The following is a 13,039-nucleotide window of genomic DNA, read 5'->3' on the forward strand; positions in this document are numbered from 1 at the left end:
ATTATCAACTATATGCACAAGTAGAATGAGCACTGCTTTTTCCTATTCATTTTCTTAGTTTTTTAGCTTGTCATTATATCTTGATAACAAAAGGTTATACACCTACCTGGTGGATGAGTAACTAGAGCACTACCTGTTACATAGTTTCATGTCAGTATTCCTTGGAACTTTAGTCATTTTAAGGGTGTGACTATGTACAAGTAGATTAGGAAAGAGAAGTAAAGCAGGCATGGTGGATTAACAGCAGCAATCTATCATTTGCTTACTAGCTGGTAGTATTATGTCCTTTAATAATAGTCCATATAGGAGACATTTACCCATACACTTTGAGCTCCTGTCGAAATATTTTCTAAACAATGCATTTATCTTTCTGACTGATCACTAAGAATGTTTTGTTGTTGGAAATACACAAGTACATTGACTTTCACTGGACTCTAAATATGAAAGCTGCTCCTTGCCAAAGTTTCCACAATATCCTCTGGGTTGTTGCCATGTGGACCATTGCAAATTGGAGCTTTTTACAAGGGAATGCTCAGGTAAGATGAAACTTAATTTTCATTTCAAGTTATGATCCAAGTAGCAGTCATTCATTTACATTGATTGGATCTGGATGTTGCTTTTATTTAATTATTGACATGTTACATAAGGAATTAATGTGTAACAATGCACTTTTGTTCCATTTTAGGTTTTATGAGCCCAGGATTCATGTGTGTGACTGTACAGACCATTTAAATATGTATATAGATGTTATGTGATACTTTTGACTTGTAGACCTATACTTTGTTTTGCTAATAAAAGTTGATTTAACTTAAAAGACTCCAATAACAACGACATGCCAGAAGCAAACTGAGTTACCCATTATCTCTGTCCATCTTCTCCATTGCTTATCTCTGCGTATATGGGACTACACTTGGATGTCATCAGTGCAGTCCGATGTTTCACTTGCACCCATAGATTTGTAGTTTGTCACAATAAATAGGTTGACACTCTGTTATTCCAGTCTAGTACAGTCAGGTACATTAGTTATATTTAATGGAAAGGCACCAAAACCCACTGCTAGTTGAGAGGTCAGAGATCAGGATCTAGTTGCTATTATTGAAGAACATCATCTTATTCATTATATTCTCGAAGCTGCAAGGCTCAATTTTCTATTCTAATGCCTGCTTTACACGTTGCAATTTCGCATACAATATCGTATGCGATTTGCAACGCCCCCATCGTATGTGTGGCACGTTCAATTTGTTGAACGTGCCGCACAAACGATTAACCCCCGTCACACGTACTTACCCGTCCATACGACCTCGATGTCGGCGGCGATCGTCCACTTCTTGGAGTGGGAGGGACGTTTGGCGTCACATCGACATCACGCGGCAACCAGCCAATAGAAGTGGAGGGGCGGAGCTGAGCGGGACGTAAACCTCCCGCCCACCTCTTTCCTTCCGCATTGTGGGCCGGGAGCCGCAAGACGTAGGTAAGATCTGTTCATCGTTCCCAGGGTGTCACACACTGCGATGTGTGCTACCCCGGGTACGATGAACAACCTGACGTGCAATTCTAGAGAAAGGTACGATGAGTATGCGATGAACGTTTTAACGTTCAATCGCACGTACCTGTCATACACTGCAATGTAACTTACAATGCCGGATGTGCGTCACTTACGACGTGACCCCGCCGACACATTGTAAGATACATTGCAGCGTGTAAAGCAGGCTTTAAGCATTGTTATTGAGTATTGTAGCAGACATCCTTGTGATAGTCTCCATAGAAGTGTAAGGCTTTGTTCAGACGCAGCTTTTTTGCTGTTTGTTTTTCTGCAGCCAGACCCTTGAGTAAGTGTTTCTATGACCTGAAATGCGTAAGACAGTTCTGATTTTAAACATGTATGTTTTTAACATGTTTTGTGAATAAAGGATGTCTTAATTTTCACTGAAGACTGGACTATGGGTGCTGGATTACCACTTACTCTTATTTAGACTGACTTCTGCAGGGATGGACCGCCCCTTTTCTTCATCCTTGCACCCTAGGTGGTTTGGATCACATGGCTATGGTAGGCTGACATTTACTCCTTTTCACTTGGAATAAGTGATTGATGGAAACAGTCAAACGAGCAAGTCCAGGTATTCTTCTATTTGCCATGCAATTAAATTTTTGTGGAAATATCAGCACTTAGAATTTGTGGAACAAGGAGCTGTTTGTTTTGGGACTTAAGGTACCGTCACACATTACGAGATCACTAGCGAGATCGCAGCTGCGTCACGGTTTTGTGTGACACCTACCAGCGATCAGGCCCCTGCTGTGAGATCTCTAGTCGTTGCCGAATGGTCCGGACCATTTTCTTCAAAGGCGATGTCCTGCTGGGCAGGTAACATCGCTGTGTTTGACACTGTGTAACAGGGTCACAGTGATTGCTGAGATCGTTATACAGGTCGCTACTGCGATCTATATTGTTCTGCATCGCTGGTAAGATCTGACTGTGTGACATCTCACCAGCGACCTCCCAGCGACTTACCTGCGATCCCTATCAGGTCGCATCGTTTTCGGGATCGCTGGTATGTCGTTGTGTGTGACTGGGCCTTTACAGAAAACTTTACAATCCTCAACCTCTATCCTTATCATCACAACATGGAGGATTATAGAAAAAAAAAAAATGACACAGATAATCAATCTAAAGAGGCCATATAGTCCTGTATTAGCAGTCTTTAACAATTGACAAAACACCATCTTCTGTGGAATATTCTCCTTTGCACACCTGGCACTAATGTTGCAACCCTTCATCTTCCCCCCCATCTCAGTGATCAGGGTGTGTCCCAATATGGAGATTTAAATATTAGACAAAGATAACACAAGTAAACACAAAATGCACTTTACAAATCAAGGTCTTTATTATTAAGGGAAAAAGAAATCCAAACCAACAAGACCCTGTGTGAAAAAGGGATTGTCCCCCGCCCGCCCTTAAAACATTAGCTGGGGTTTATCACATCTTTAGGAAGCTGAGTTTAAAATTCCTTAGCCACAACCAGGCCTGATTACTGCCACACCCATTCTCAATCGATAAATCACTTAAATAAGACCTGCATTAGAAAGTGAAGTAGACCAAAAGATCCTCAAAAGCTAGACCCCGTGCTACAATCTAAAGAAATTCAGTGACAAATGAAAAACAAAGTAAAGCCATTTCTAAAGCTTTGGGACTCCAGCAAACCACAGTAAGACCATTATTCAGAAATGGCAAAAACATGGAACAGTAGTGAACCTTCCCAGAAGTGGCCGGCTGTCAAAATTATCCAAGAACGCAGCGACAACTCATCAAAGAGGTCAGAAAGACCCCCAACAACATCCAAAGAACTGCAGGCCTCACTTGCCTTAGTTAAGGTCAGTGTTCATGACTCCACCACAAGAAAGAGACTGTGCAAAAATGGCCTGCATGGCAGCGTTCCAAGATGAAAACCACTGCTGAGCAAAAAGAACATAAAGACTCATCTCAGTTTTGCCAAAAAACATCTTGATTATCCCCAAGACTTTTGGGAGAATACTCTGTGGACTGACGAGACAAAAGTTGATCTTTTTGGAAGGAGGTGTATGTCCCATTACATCTGGTGTAGAAGTAATACAGCAATTCAGAAAAGGACCATCATACAAACATTTAAAATATGGTGATGATAGTGTGATCGTCTGGGCCTGTTTTGCTGTCTGGAAGACTTGCTGTGGTAAATGGAACCATGAATTCTCCTGTCTACCAAAAAATCCTGAAGGAGAATGTACGGCTATCTGTTTGTGACCTCAAGCTGAAGCGCACTTGGGTTATGCATCAGGACAATGATCCAAAACACATCAGCAAGTCAACCGCTGAATGGTTAAGAAAATCAAAATTAAGACTTTGGAGTGGCCTAGTCAAAGTCCTGACCTTAATCCATTTGAGATGCTGTAGCATGGCCTTAAACAAGTGGTTCATGCTCATAGACCCTCCAATGTGGTTGAATTACAATAATTCTGCAAAGATGAGTGGGCAAAAATTCCTCAAGATTGTTGTAAAAAAACTCATTGCCAGTTATCGCAAATGCTTGAATTCAATTGTTGCTGCTAAGGGTGACCCATCTAGCTATTAACTTTAGAGGGCAATCACTGTTTAACACATTGCCCCGTAGATTTGGATTTCTTTTTCCCTTAATAATAAAGACCTTAATTTATAAACTGCATTTTGTGTTTACTTGTGTTATCTTTGTCTAATATTTAAATTTGTTTGGTGATCTGAAACATTTAAGTGTGCCAAACATGCAAAAGAATAAGAAATCAGGAAGGGGGCAAACACTTTTTCACACCAATGTAAATACAGTAGTTGGAATCTCCCTTAAAATGTATATACAGCAGTTGCAGTGTCTGCTATAAAATATATATATACATCAGTCCACATGTCTCCTATGGGATGTATATACAGCAGTTGCGGTGCCTCCTATGGGATGTATGTATAGAAGTTTTTCACACCAGTGTACATACAGTAGTTGGATTCTCTCATAAAAATTACATGCAGCAGTCCCATTGTCTCCTATGGGATGCATATACAGCAGTTTCAGTGTCTCCTATTTATAGAGCAGTCGTAGTGTATCCTATAAAAAATATATACAGTAATTGCAGTGTCTCCTATGTGATGTATATACAGCAGTTACAGTTCTCTATAAAATGTATATACAGCAGTATCTGTGTCTCCTACAAAATGTATATGCAGAAGATGCAGTGTAGTCTATGGGATGTATATATAGCAGTCGTAATGCCTCCTATAAAATGTGTACACAGTACTTTTTCCCATAACATATATATACACAGAAGACCCAGTGTCTCCACTGGGATGTATAAACAGCAGTTTCAGTGTCTCCTATGTGATGTAAATTGCAGTTGCAGTCTCCTGTATAATGTATAAACAGTAGCTGCTGTGTCTCCTTTTCAATGTATATACAGCAGTTGCAGTATCTCCTATAAAATTTACAGATAGCAGTCCCAGTGTCTCCAATTGGATGTACAGAAAGCAGCTTGTGTCTCCTATGGGATATACTGAATATATAGCAGTCATAGTGTCTCCTATAAAATGTATATACAGAAGTTGCAGTGTCTTCTATGAGATGTAAATACAGCAGACACAGTGTCTTCTAGAGGATGTATATAGAGATGTTGCTGTCTCCTATATAATATATAAACAGTAGTTGCTGTATCTCCTATCCAATTTTCTTCTAAAAAAATTATATACAGCAGTGGCAGTCTCTTATAAAATGTAAATACAACAGTCTCAGTGTCTCCTATAAAATGTATATGCACCATTCGCAATATTTTCTATGGGATGTATATACAGCAGTCGCACTGTCTTATAAAATCTACATACAGCAGTCATTTTCACCTATAAAATGTACATACAGCAGTAGTAGTGACTTTAATAAAATGTATATACAGCAGTTGCAGTTTCTCCTATTTAATGTATATACAGCAGTTGCAGCGTCTCCTATGTGATGTGTATATACAGCACTCTCAGTGTCTCTTATGGGATGTATATACAGCAGTCAAAATATCTCCTATAAAAGGCATATACAGCAGTTGCAATGTTTCCTATATACAGTATATAATGTATATACAGCAGCCTCAGTGTCTCCTGTGATGTATATACAACGGTCAAAATGTCTCCTAAATGATGTATATATAAAAACCTCAGTGTCTCCTATGTGATATATAAACAACAATCGCAGTGTCTCCTATGTGATATATGTATTCAGGAGTCACAATCTCCTACTGTACGTGAAATATATACAGCAGTCACAGTCTCTTACGTAGTGTAAATACAGCAGTCGCAGTGTCTATGCATCAACACAGACATCTCTGATGTGATGTATGTACACCAGCCTCAGTGTATCCCATGTGATTTATGCAGTATGATATAGTATATTGTATGGTGCTGTGTTTATTAAGTATGTAATGTAGAGTTGTAGAGTTGTGTATAAATGTAGTATTTAGTGTACAAATGTTTATATAGTATGTTTCTATGTATATAGTATATAGTGTGGAATCCATATTGGAAGTAGTTTTCTACACTATATAGTATTTATACAACTCCATTCAATATTCTTTAACATCATATATAGTGTGAACCTCTGTATATACAGTAAATGATTGCAACATTTATTGTGAAGCTATGTATGCTGTGCATTCTTCTCCTGTCCTGTATACAGTGCCTTGCAAAAGTATTTGGCCCTTTTGAATTTTTCAACCTTTACCCACATTTCAGGCTTCAAACAAAGATAAAAATTTTAATGTTATAGCGAAGAATCAACAAGTGGGACACAATTGTGAAGTTGAACGAATTTTATTGCTTATTTTACACTTGTAAAAAATAATAAACTGAAAATTGGGGCGTGCAATATTATTCGGCCCCTTTAAGTTAATACTTTGTAATGCCACCTTTTGCTGTGATTACAACTGCAAGTCGCTTGGGGTATGTCTCTATCAGTTTTGTACATCGAGAGACTGAAATTCTTGCCCATTCTTCCTTTGCAAATAGCTCGAGCTGAGTGAAGTTGGATGGAGAGCGTTTGTGAACAGCAGTTTTCAGCTCTGTCCACAGATTCTCGATTGGATTCAGGTCTGGACTTTGACTTGGCCATTCTAACACCTGGATACGTTTATTTGTGAACCATTCCATTGTAGATTTTGCTTTATGTTTGGGATCCTTGTCTTGTTGAAAGACAAATCTCCGTCCCAGCCTCAGGTCTTTTGCAGACTCCAACACCTGCTCTTCAAGAATGGTCGACTATTTGGCTCCATCCATCTTCCCATCAATTTTAACCATCTCCCTGTCCCTGCTGAAGTAAAGCAGGCCCAAACCATGATGCTGCCACCACCATGTTTTACAGTGGGGATGGTGTGTTCAGGGTGATGAGCTGTGTTACTTTTATGCCAAGCATATCGTTTGGCATTGTGCCCAAAAAGTTTGATTTTTGTTTCATCTGACCACAGCACCTTCTTTCACATGTTTGGTGTGTCTCCCAGGATACTTGTGGCAAACTTTAAATGACACTTTTTATGGATATCTTTGATAAATGGCTGTCTCCTTGCTATTCTTCCATAAAGGCCAGATTTGTGCAGTGTACGACTGATTGTTGTCCTATGGACAGACTCTCCCACCTCAGCTGTAGATCTCTGCAGTTCATCCAGAGTGATCATGAGCCTCTTGGCTGCATCTCTGACCAGTCCTCTCCTTGTTTGAGATGAAAGTTTAGATTGACGGCCGGGTCTTGGTAGATTTGCATTGGTATGATACTCCTTCCATTTCAATATGATCGCTTGCACAGTGCTCCTAGGGATGTTTAAAGTTTTGTGCTCCTAGGGATGTTTAAAGTTTTGGAAATCTTTTTGTAACCAAATCCGGCTTTAAACGTCTCCACAACAGTATCACGGACCAGCCTGTTGTGTACCTTGGTCTTCATGATGCTCTCTGTGCTTTAAATAGAACACTGAGACTATCACAGAGCAGGTGCATTTATACGGAGGCATGATTACACACAGGTGGATTATATTTATCATCATCAGTCATTTAGGACAACATTGGATCATTCAGAAATCCTCAATGAACTTCTGGATTGAGTTTGCTGCACTGAAAGTAAAGGGGACGAATAATATTGCACGCTCTAATTTTCAGTTTATTCTTTTTTACAAAAGTGTAAAATAAACAATAAATTTCGTTCGCCTTCACAATTGTGTCCCACTTGTTGTTGATTCTTCACCATAACATTAAAATTTTTATCTTTATGTTTGAAGCCTGAAATGTGGGAAAAGGTTGAAAAATTCAAAGGGGCCGAATACTTTCGCGAGGCACTGTACATAGTGGAATTCTCAGTATTCTCTGATTTAAATGTGAAAAAAGTGGCAGGACTGGAGTACTCTATTTAGTCAATATGGCAATATTTAATTTCCATAACAGAGAAAGGCTCTGTTACGGAACTGAAACATTGCCACATGGTCTAATAAAGAATCCTCCACTTTTTTCACATTTAGTAGGAGTGCTGCATATTTTCTTTTTCTATATTCATTGGACCTATGGGTATGAGTCCAAACCGCTTTGCACAGCCCATGTAAGATTGGTGCTGTTATATTATACACACACACATACATATATTACATATATGTACAGTGTGTGTATATCTGTATATATATATATATATATATAAATATATATTATACTGTATATATATATATGTATATATTTCTGTATATTATTATTACTATTATTTAGTAATAGAGCACCAATGATTCCATGGTGCTGTGCATGAGAAGGGCTTATATACAAACTACAGATGTAATTTACAGTAAACAAACTAGCAATGACAGACTTTTAAGAGCGGTAATAGGGCCCTGTCCTTATGTGTTTACATTCTACAGGATAATGGTGAGGAGACAGTAGGTGGTGTAAGCAGAAGCTCCAGTTGTGATGTGGCATTGCAGGCTGCAAGCTTTCTTGAAGAGATGGGTTTTCAAGTTCAGTCTAAGGCTAGGTTCGCACACTGCGTCTTTTTGACGCTGCGTTTTTGTGCGTTTTTGGCCGCTAAAAATGCACAAAAACGCACCTGCGTCAAAAAAACACATCAAAAAACGCATGCGTTTTTGCCGCGATTTGGTGCGTTTTTGGCTGCGTTTTGCTGCGTTTTTGATCTCTGCGTTTTGCTGCGTTTTTCCGATGCATTGCATGGGGGGAAAACGCAGAAAAACGCAGGAAAGGACTGACATGTCCATTTTTTTTTTTTAACTCAAAAACGCAGGTAAAAAAAACAGATGTGTGCGGACAGCAAAAATGAAAACTCATAGACTTTGCTGGGGAAGCAAAGTCCTGCAGTTTTGAGGCCAAAAACGCACCCGAAAAACGCGCAAAAACGCCGCGAAAAACGCACTGTGCGCACATAGCCTAAAGGTTCTGAAAGTGGCAGATAACTGGACAAAGTCTTGCAGACAATTTGGTGAGGAATGAATACGTGTGGAGGAGTGAAGGAAGACTGGAGATAAATGAAAATTGTTTAAAAGAACAGAGAGTCCTCAGTGGTTGATACCTTTTAATGGCTAACTGAAAAGATGGTAATAATTGCAAGCTTTCGAGACTACTCAGGTCTCTTCATCAGGCATGGTATCTCTACTGGCTAACACGGTACAAAGATATATTTTACTTGTATCAAAATGGAGATAAATGGTGATAGATATCAGGAGATTACTTAAGAGATATACAGAGAAGTGTTAAGGTACCGTCACACTTAGCGATGCTCCAGTGATCCCACCAGCGATCTGACCTGGCTGGGATCGCTGGAGCGTCGCTACATGGTCGCTGGTGAGCTGTCAAACAGGCAGATCTCCACAGCGATCAGAGATCAGCCACCAGCGACCCGTGTAACGACGCTGTGCTTGGTAACCAGAGTACACATTGGGTTACTAAGCAAAGCGCTTTGCTTATAGTTACCCGATGTGTACCTTGGCTACGTGTGCAGGGAGCAGGGAGCCAGCTTCTACAAGCTTAGAAAGGAGGTGGTTCGCCGGCCACAGCGACGTCACAAGGAAGGTAAGTCCATGTGACGGGTCCTAGCCATGTTGTGCGCCATGGGCAGCGATTTGCCCGTGACGTGCAAACGACGGGGGCGGGTACGCTCACTAGCGATATCGCTGTGTGTAATGCCCCCTTTACTCTTCATGATCAGCATGATGAGTGGTATAGTATGTGCGCTGGTGGAGTTTGTGTGCCAAGGTTTCTGCAGCTTCTACAACCTCCAAGGGGCACTGTAAGGGACATCAACTGTGTAAGCGGGCGGGCACTGTGAGGGCATCATTCAATGGGAGGAATTCACCTTTGTGTGTGGAGCATCTTGGAGGTATCATACTGTGTGCATGTGTGTGTGCATGTGTGTGTGTGTATGTGTGCGTGCAAGTGTGCATGTGCGTGTATGTGTGTGTGTGTGCGTGTGTGTGTGGAGTATCATGAAGGCAACATACTGCATGGAAAAGTATTGCAATAGCATCATGCTACTATTCCTGTGTAGTTCCTTTACTTTGGTCATACATATGTTCTATGACAGTTCTATGTTATGCCAGTCTGAAGATATTACTGCCTATTAGTGACCTCACCTTATAACATCTGTATAACATGCATTTTTCCTCAGCAACTAATATTCTACAATCTTTTACAGGAACATTTACTATGTTCTATATTACAGAATAGATGGTTTGTTTCACGTCTGTTTTTTTTCTCGCACCAATAGACTTGCATTGGCGAGTTGGATGTTTCACACGGCCATACAACCATATGCTGCTTGCTGTGAATTTTTTTTCTCAGCCCGACATCAGGTGGGGAAGAAAAGTCGCAGATCATCCCCACTTTATCACACATGGTTGTGAGTGTAGTCCGATTTTCTATCGGCTTGCACTCGGTATATTTATACGCAGATGTAAGAGAACCCAAAGTGTCTAATAAGCCTGATCATTGTGATGGGAGAGGGAGCAGTCAACTGTGACATAAGGTGGCTTTACACACTGCAACATCGCAAACGACATCGCTGTAACGTCACCGGTTTTGTGACGTAATAGCGACCTCCCCAGCGACATTGCAGTGTGTGAAACACATCAGCGACCTGGCCCCTGCTGTGAAGTTGCTGATCGCTACACATCTCTCAGGACCATTCTTTGGTCCTTTGTTTCCCGCTGTGCAGCATGATCGCTAGAAAGTCTCAGTGTGTAACGGGGACTTTACAGCGACTTTGTTAGCGACTTCCCTTTCAAAAAGCTGCTTTACAACGTCCCCAATGACTAGCTAGGTTGTTCTGCAGGTCCGGATGGCTGTTGCGTCGTTGGCCAGGTTTGCCTGTTTGGCAGCTCACCAGCGACTCACAAGAGACTTTGTAGCGATCCCGGCCAGGTTGGGATCGCTGGTGGGATCGCTGAAAGTCTCAGTGTGTAAAGGGGCCTATAGCCTATTTTGATTGGTGGATCCCATGTTATCTGCTGTGTATATAGGTGTTACCCATCATTGTAAACCTTTAATGATAAGGAACCTTGCTGAAATGTCTTCCTGAAACAACAGGAAGTATGAGTCTGAAAGCCCCAGTGGCCACTGGGAAAATTGAAAATTGCTAGAAATATTTTTTTAAATATTATTTAAAAAAAAAACCCCATACTGTATAACACAAAAACCTGATTTAAAGAATAGGTCATATTCTGATGATAGACTTTCTTTTCTGTAAGTATAGAAGGTACTGTGGGGACAGGGAACTGAGGCCTGAGATGAACCAGCTGTACCGATTTTCCACGGACCTATAAATTATGTTTCTGCCAGCAATGAACATTATTACCCCAGTGTGCCAGACTGGCTGAATAGTCTCTGTGTAGTTAAACATTATGGAAAGACATTACAGGAGATTTAATGATGCAATTATGCCAGTCTAATTAATTGGGTAATTTAAAGGGGGATGAGGTTTTCGGCTTAAAAATACCGATTAAAGATAAATTCATTAACTTAATTTTCCTTCATTCTGTTTGTGGAGAAGTATATAACATACTGTGTACCCCCCTCCACACTATCATGTATTTTAATATATGATTATATTTCAGGTTATACCCTGTGATGTACAATGTCATTATCTAAATGAGTCTATCAGCGGCAGACAAGACTATTTACAAGGTATGTACATTCAGACCTTGAGGATTACATTCCTTATCACTACATTCATTGTTCCTGGCTTTGTTCATTTCCTTCTTGTAAGCTGGCAAATAGACAGCAATGTGGTAAATCAGTAAGCGTGAAACAATAAGTTAATATACAACAAATGGGGAAATCCAGATCTCTGTCCTGTGCATGTTTGCTTTTAGTAATTAATGTATATTTCATCTACGTTGCTGGCTAAAGACTGATACAAAGTTTAATTTTCACAAAGTTTGCTATTTCTGTTTTTATAGTGGTAATTTACATTTACTCTAACTCTTTAGGAAGAGTGATTAGATGAATTGTAAAATATTGCAATCGTCCTTTGCCATGAGAATAAACTCCATCACAAAAAGACCCAGTTCTACAGGATAAAGGGGTCTAGTGCTTGACATCATTGTCTTCTTCAGTGAACCATGGTTACCTCCAAGGAAACGTGCAAGTCATCATTTGTTTGCATCAAAAATGGTTTCACCGTCAAGAAAATTGCTGTTTGAAAGTTTACCCCTAACTGAAACATTTATCAGATAATCAAGAAGTTCAAAAAGAGAGGTTGAATTACTATGAAGAAGGCTTCAGGCTGACCAAGAAAGTTCAGCCATTGCCATTAACATCTCCTAAACACGATTAAGCTACATGATGACTTCAACACAAATGCAGAGCTTGTTCAGGAATGTCAACAAGGAAGTGCTTCAGCACACAGGCGAAGACTTTTGGTCTTTTGGGCAACAAAGATGCCACTTCTCTCCAAAGAAAATAAAAATGACTGGCAGACATTCTGTAGGAAGTACATGGATAACACAGAGGACTTGTGTAAAGTTATTTCATCTGATGAAGCCCCCTTCAGACTGTTTTAGACATCTGGAAGAATAACGGTCCAGAGAAGAAAAGGTAAACACTACCATGAGTCCTGTGTCATGCGAACTGTAAAGTATCCTGAGACAATCAATGTGTGGTTGTTGCTTTTCGTCCAAGTAACAGGGCTCACTCACAATATAGCCCAAAACACTGCCATTATTCCTTTAACAACTTTTGATGTACATGTACATCAAAAATCATGTCCCTGCCATTGATGTGGGTTCGCACGCCAAGCACGCATCTTTTCCTACACAATATGGATGAGTTAATGAGCCATCAATTGCCTCTAACAGCCGTGTGTGGAGCGGAGACCCAAGTGCAATTGTTAACCAGTTAAATATTGCTCTCTGACAGTGGCATTTAACACATGCCAGCATTGGTGCTGATGTATAGCACAGACGATCAGATTGCAGCTTCAAGTCCCCTAAGGGGACTATTAGCCCCTTCATGACATATGACGTATATTTATGTCAAAGA

The 13,039-nt window shown here is 40.3% G+C and overlaps 1 protein-coding gene across 1 annotated transcript in view; it reads left to right on the forward strand.

The window, feature by feature from the left end:
• The first annotated feature begins 345 nt into the window (after positions 1-345).
• ROS1 (ROS proto-oncogene 1, receptor tyrosine kinase) overlaps positions 346-13,039 on the forward strand; it is a 480,047-nt gene continuing 467,353 nt past the window's right edge. The window contains exons 1-2 of the mRNA XM_075340023.1: positions 346-536; positions 11,614-11,683. Coding sequence (XP_075196138.1) covers positions 441-536; positions 11,614-11,683 — 166 coding nt within the window. The 5' untranslated portion in view covers positions 346-440. The remainder of the gene's footprint in view (positions 537-11,613; positions 11,684-13,039) is intronic.

The sequence above is a fragment of the Anomaloglossus baeobatrachus genome, chromosome 3 (genome assembly GCF_048569485.1).
Source record: "Anomaloglossus baeobatrachus isolate aAnoBae1 chromosome 3, aAnoBae1.hap1, whole genome shotgun sequence".
Lineage (NCBI taxonomy): Eukaryota > Metazoa > Chordata > Amphibia > Anura > Aromobatidae > Anomaloglossus > Anomaloglossus baeobatrachus.